This window comes from Galeopterus variegatus, unplaced genomic scaffold (assembly GCF_000696425.1).
Source record: "Galeopterus variegatus unplaced genomic scaffold, G_variegatus-3.0.2 Scaffold158, whole genome shotgun sequence".
Classification (NCBI taxonomy): Eukaryota; Metazoa; Chordata; class Mammalia; order Dermoptera; family Cynocephalidae; genus Galeopterus; species Galeopterus variegatus.
In genome coordinates, this window is record NW_007726269.1 from 930,018 (window position 1) to 937,072 (window position 7,055).

A 7,055-nucleotide genomic window follows, 5' to 3' on the forward strand; every position below is an offset into this window, starting at 1 on the left:
GAATGAGAAAAGTCTTTGGCTTGTAGCTTCAGGCTAATAAAAGACACAGTTAAGAAAACAGGCAATTAGTACATAGTGGAATAAGTGACACGATACAAGCAGAGAGTGCATTAGGTTGCAGGAAGGGCCCAGTCACCCCAAGTTTGGAAGGCAGTAGAATACTTCTTTTATAATTCAAGATAATTAACGTGTAACTATTATATATTGTGTGCATATATACTCTATCTATTACCTATCTATCTTTCTATGTATCTATCTTTTACTTATCTATCTATCTGAAAGCAAGGCTGATATTCATTCAATATACACTGACTAGCCTCTATTTTGAGTAGTTGAGCTTCTGATTAAAGTGTTTGCTGCTGTAGCAGTTATTAAATGTTTTGAATATCACCCTGGAAATAACTCATATTTTATTACTAGATGAACTTTATAACTATACGTTTCCTCTAAAACCACCATAAGTTTTTTATTTGTAGCTATAGATTAAATTTCTGTGAAGTCACAAATGTTCGAATGGTGAGAACATTGCAAGTTGAAAATTTTATTAAAAGGGGAAAACTCTAGTTTTCTTTGAATAGACTTTCAAAAAAAGTTGAGAATTTGGAAATACTTTAAGCAACAACTTTAAATTTCAGATTTGTTTTTATAAGGCATTTTTTGTGAGCTTATTTTTGTTTCTTTTATCTTTTTTTTTTTTTTTCTTTTTGTCTTTTTTCGTGTCCGGCAACGGATCGCAACCCTCAGTGTCGCGCCCGTACCGGACCGGGACCGGCAACGGGATCGCAACCCTCGGTGTTGCTCCTACACCTTGCTCAGCCAGTGAGCGGGAACCGGTCTGTATGTGGGATCCGAACCCTTGGCGGGAGCGCCACTGCGCTCACAAGCGGTGACCGGGCCGGCCCTGTTTCTTTTATCTTTTACTATAATTTCTTTGTTTCTTTTATCTTATTTTATTTTTGTTTCTGCTTTTGAGAATCACAAGAAAAGTATATAAATACAAATTTATGTTTTTCTTCTCAGGGACACAAAGGTCTCGATGGCCCTAAAGGTGAAGTTGGAGCACCTGGTTCCAAGGTACTTGCATAAAACCTCAATATAACCTCACTATAGCCTTTCAGTTCTGCTTCAAATGTTTACAGATTTTTCAGAACTACTTCAGATAATTCTGGATGAAAGAAGGCTATAAATAAATAAATAGTTAGGTAAATAAATGTAATTTTTCATAGATAGGGCAATGGCTTGACCAGAATAGGTGACATGACCTAACTATGCCACCAAGAATAGCCACCATGGCATTGGGTTTCTGCCATGAAAGATGGGTGTTGTCTTTACCTGAAGATGGCCCTATGAATCTGCTCTCTAAAAGACATTCACTTGTTTTTCTTCTTTAAAAGTTTCTGAGAGATTTAGATGTTTTTTAGCCCTGTTACATAGTACCTTTTAATCCCAGGGCCTTCTGGCCATTGTTTCTTCCCCAAATTGATTTATGTTTCTTGAGGGAGAGAAAAATCAAGGTAATGTAAAGGAAGCATCATAAGATATATATGTGGAAAAGAATTTGGTTTTAATATTTTTATTTCTAAGTCTCTTAGAATAGATTGTAAGGAAATATTACAGTCAATTTTAGCTTGTAAAGTTTTATTTGAGACATATCAGATGTAGACATGTAATTACTTTTTTGAGCTAATTACTGTGGCTATATGTGATAGTTTCCATCAATCTTGCTTAAATCCCCACTTTTATTTTAGACTTATTTCTATAGAAACTAAATTTTTATTGCATTTTAAGAAAAAGTAATAAAATTCTGAGATCCTTCATTGAAAGTACACTTTTAAATGTCCTCTTTGAGAGAATGCCTTTAAAATTTTATACACATGGAACAAAGTGATGTAAATATCAATTGTAAGTTCTCATATTATAGTATAGTCTCATTTTGGCTTTAGGGTGAAGCAGGCCCTACCGGTCAAATGGGAGCCATGGGTCCTCTGGTACGTATTGGTTTCTTTGTTATTTCTTTGCTTTTTAGATTATATTAAAAGAATGTATAAATGAAAAAATTAAAAAGACACAAAGAACATATGTGCTGGTGAAATAATCTTGATTGCTGGCTGACAGACAAGCATAACAAGAGAATTGGACCCTTAGAATGAAAAAGACTTCCTGCATTTTATTGTTTTTCTTAACTTTTGAATGCTCTTATACTTTTTCTATACTCAGTGATCAAATCAAGATTATTGTAGATTCAGCTTGTTAATGCTAGGTTAAGTAAAATCTATTTATGTAAGAGGTAGGTTACACATCTCAACAGGTGGAGAGTTTTGAAAAACTGCTCCTAAAAATATTGCTGTTTGGTGGAAAATTATATTAAGTCTCAACCTCAGTGAGTAGTGTAGTCAAATTATCCTTAGGGTTTAAGTTAGGTACTTCAAGATGTATTTTTTCTTTCTCATCAACAGGGTCCCAGAGGAATGCCAGGAGAGAGAGGAAGACTTGGGCCACAGGGTGCTCCTGTAAGTATACTCTCTTTTATTTATACTGCTGAGATGTGTATTTCAACTCTTTTTCAGGTTTGCTTTACTGAATGTGCCTTTTAAGGAAGATTAACAGTACTTGTTACTGACTTTTTTTTTCTTTTTCTTTTGGAATAATTTTAGATTTACAGAAAAGTTGAAAAGGTAGTATAGTGAGTTCCCATATACCCTGCCTGGCTTTTCTTAATGTTAGCATCGTATATAACCACAGTACATTTGTTGCTTACTTATTTAAATACAAAAATTAAGAAAATAATGAAAACATAGCAGCATGGAATGTAGTTCATAGACAACACGTACTATGGACAGTAATAAAATTATAATAACAGGAAACATTTATCAAGCTCTTGCTATTTGCCAAGCATTCTTCCAAGCAGTTTATTTCATGTTCATCACAATTCTAAAAGGTAGGTACTATGAGTGTACCCTTTGAAAGGTCTGAGTCTCTTGATCATTTGTCTTTGATTTATTTTAATTGTACAGATTAATAAATAACTTTGATGTCTGCTCATATATCTTGAACCTGGGTAGGTGGCATACTACCAGTTTTCTTCACAACTCTCTGAAGGTTGAGCTATGCTAGCTAATATTCCAATCTTGTAGCCCAATACATTGCACCTAGTTTGCTTTTGATAGTTAAGGACTGCCACCTCACCTCTATTATTTCAAGATCATATCATCCCCATTACTATCAGGAATCCCAGATTTACAGCATACCCTACCATTGCCCCTAGCCCACAGAGGATAAACACCTCAGGACTTCTCAATGGTACCAAAGACAGGCCCTGGTTTGGAAAGAGTAAGACCCTCTCAGCAGGCCATTCCTTATTACTTGGGTGACAGAGCATTCTATGGGCATACAGAGAATAATGTAGAATATAGTCAGCTGTTGGCTTATCCAAGTTTACATAGTATATCCAATCTAGTATGTTCACTTTCCTGTGCTTTCTTCTACTATCTGCCAAGGCAGTTCTGGCTTTTCTATCTAAATATGGGCCATTGCTCTTTCTAAGTTTCCAACAGTCATCTCCAATGTTAGTAGTATGTCCCAGGGTCCTTACCAGGGTGTTAAATTGTATATCATGGGAGAGTGCTTCCAAATCATTAAAGTTCTCCAACTTTATATCCTGTCCTTCTTGATCCAGCACCTTGGGATCTACACCCATAAATTCTCTCTTGGATCTTACCTCTACATGATGTTTAGGTCTTAGAGATCCTTTTTATATAATCACGTTTTTTAAAAAAAATCAGGAATAATACTTCCTCAGTCCAGTTATCTTTTGACTTGATGCTAGCAATTGGCCTGATGGCTGGGGATGGGATTGAGGGTGGTGGTTTCTGTTGTTTGATAAAGTATAGGCTTACTGTATCATCTCCAAACAAAGGAGGAGTATAAATTATTAATAGGGAGAATGGGGCACTTCTACAAGCCCAGCAGCTTCAGGGGGTCTGAGATTTCAAAGTTCTTCAGTATGTCAACCCAGATATCCCAATGCCAAATCTCAGGGTCTCACTCCTTCCAATCCAGGACCCTGATCATGACATCACAGACTTTCCAGGTTTGAGAATTCAGTCTTCTCAAGAGCTCTTACACACTTACCATTAAGTCCTGGGCCTAATATTCAGCCTTTTTTTTTTTTACCCCTCTGTGGTTGCAGAAGCTGAGAATCTTTTAAAATACTGCCAAGGAGCCTCACCTTGGTGATTAATCACCATCTGCCTTTCAATTTCTTTCTCCAAAAGACACAATCAGCAAGACATGCAATTCCATTCCCCTAAACCTTCTATTTCCCCTAAACCTTCTCCAATGCCTGAGATATTGCATCTCTAGTCCATTCCTTCACACTTGCGTGCTATCTCAGTTCACCATTGGAGACAATATTTATCATTGTAACACTACATCAATGTCAAGTGTGACCCATACTCTATGAGGAATTTAGCTTAAAAATTTCATTTTAGAGTTTGCTTTCTTGTGCCACTTCTGGGACCAACCAGCTCTGTGTAAATGTGTATTTTTATTGTTAACCCGGTGAAGATTATTGTCAGTTTACTTTAATATTTATTCTTCAATTTTTAATGTGGAAAATTTGTTAAGCAAATGAATTATAAAAAAATATGGTAGAAAATTTAATCTTATCCTCTTTTGTCTCTTTTTTCCCCTAATTAGGGACAACGAGGTGCACATGGTATGCCTGGAAAACCCGGACCTATGGTGAGTTGTATTACTTTCATATTCATTCATTAATTTATTCATTCATTCTTCCATTTGCTCATTCATAAACAAATGGAGCACCCACTATGCTCCGGACACTAGGAAGTAAAAGAGGATAAACACACAGTACTTGTCCTTGAAAACTTCTCTATTGAGAAAGAGAGATATATTAATTAATATTGGTTGCATAATACTATTGCTAACTGCTATAATGTAAAATACAACTTGAGGCATGGGAGCGTAGAGAAGGAAGTAGCTAAACCTACAGTGGAGGAAGGATGTCAAGGAAGACTTTAAAAGGAGCAACTTACAAGTCAAATCTTGACTGATGAGCATATAACATGGGTAAGAATATAGCATGGTCCATAGGAGGAACAGATAAAAAAACATGGTGAGCTGAGGGAAGTGCTAGGAAGGTAAAATTGGATTGGGAAGCAAAAGCCAGATCATGAAGCACTGTATTTACCATGTGAAATGTTTTTTGAGCTCTTTCCTATTGTAGTTAATGAGAGACCATTCAGTGATTTAAACAGAAATGTCATGACTAGAAAGATCATCTGCTGGTAAATGTGGAAGATGAGATAGAGATGACTAAGACTGAAGGCTGCAAGATGAGTTTGAATACCATTGGCATAATCACAGAGAGAAATGATAAAGATGTGAACTAAAGTTATTACAGTCTTTACAGAGGCAGACTGCACATCAATGAACTAAGAAACTTTAATAGACACGGCCCATTAGTTTTTTGGCTTTAAGGAGATTGGTGGTTGATGTAATTTATCTGAGATTGGGAATACAAGAAGAGGAACAAGCTTCTGTTAGTGGATTTGGGTTTAGGATGGGAAGAAAGAAATGTAATTTTGTGATTGGATATGCAGAGTGGAGCTCAGAATAGAGATTTGGATTATAAATATAGGTATGGGAATTTTTAACATACAGGCAATAAATAAAGCCATGGGAGTGAAAGTGTAAAATGGAAGGAGAAATGATGAGGTCTCAGGGTGTGCTAATATTTCATGCACTGTGCTTCTCATGCTCAGTATTGAAAATGCTATTGTATTTTGCTCCAGACCGTCTTATACTATTTTATAGGTTACCTTCTGTAATTATGAACGTTTAGCTCACATTTGAAGATGAAAATCTGAACATTTATTTAGCTCCTGGTAGTAAATTATGAACAAAGGCAGAGTTTTGTAATTTGACAGATTTCTAACACATCACTCACCTTTTTTCTCTCTGCCTTATTTGCAGTAGTTCTAGCCTCAACTGCTGCTCATTAAATGAGCAGAGGCATGAAAGACCCTAAGAGATCTGTGAAGATAAAGTAGATTGTAGTTGTAACCAGTGGCATAAATCAACTCTTTATTCTTATAGTTTCACTATTATTTTGCTTATTTTAAGAACACTTAAATTATATCTCTATAACAAAACAAAACTAGAAATAATTTTTTAAAATAGCCTAAAAATGTAAAGTTATTTTATGAACTATAAGGCAGTTGATTCATTGATTTGATGCTTTCCCCATCAAATTATGTAACTTTAATAGTGATGCCCTGATTTTCAAAAAGAAGGTATGAGTGACTTCCATATATAATTAAGACTGGTTACTAGTAAAATATCCATACTAATAATATAGGCATCATGTAGGTAATCTTTACGTTACTCATGAAAACAGTGGCTCTCAACTTTGGCTGCACATTAGAATTACCTTGGGAGCTTTTTAAAATACTGATGCCAAAATCAGTTGAAACGTATTCTCTTAGAAGTGGACTCAGGAATTAGTAATTTTTAAAGTTCTCCAGGTGATTTTACAGGGTCATTAAGGTTGATAACTGTTGCACTAAAGCAAAAAGTAGGGCTTTGTAAATACACAAATGTATTTATGAAATGTTTTCCATATTCCCATTTTTTCAGACAATTTTATAGTTATTGAACACAAAGTTGTTAGTGGAAATGCACCTAACTGAATAGTCCATGGTACAATTTTATCTTGTTGAAACGGCAAAAATTGAGTCAAGCTCCCAAAATAAATTGTGCTAATAGAACACTAAGGAAAGAAAATATTTGTGTGTGTGTGTGTGTGTGTGTGTGTATGAGAGAGAGAGAGAGAGAGAGAGAGAGAGAATTAGTTGTAGGGTGTATGTAGAGTATATTTATGATCAGTGTGGGTCAATACTGAACGACTGTAAAGGAAGAAAAAATTTAAGCTTTTAGTTTTTCCCATATGCCAAAAGCAGAATACGATTATAGTGACTGAAATTATTTGCTACAAGGATCTTTTCTCCCTTGTTACTACTCATAAATGGAAACAA

General features: G+C 35.3%; 1 protein-coding gene across 1 annotated transcript in view; it reads left to right on the plus strand.

Annotated features, from left to right (window-relative positions):
• The window catches only part of COL5A2 (collagen, type V, alpha 2), a gene marked incomplete at its 3' end in the record, with an annotated part of 112,042 nt that overhangs the window by 96,703 nt on the left and 8,284 nt on the right, over positions 1-7,055 (plus strand). The window contains exons 14-17 of the mRNA XM_008593490.1: positions 1,021-1,074; positions 1,944-1,988; positions 2,457-2,510; positions 4,699-4,743. Of these exons, the coding sequence (XP_008591712.1) occupies positions 1,021-1,074; positions 1,944-1,988; positions 2,457-2,510; positions 4,699-4,743 (198 nt within the window). The remainder of the gene's footprint in view (positions 1-1,020; positions 1,075-1,943; positions 1,989-2,456; positions 2,511-4,698; positions 4,744-7,055) is intronic.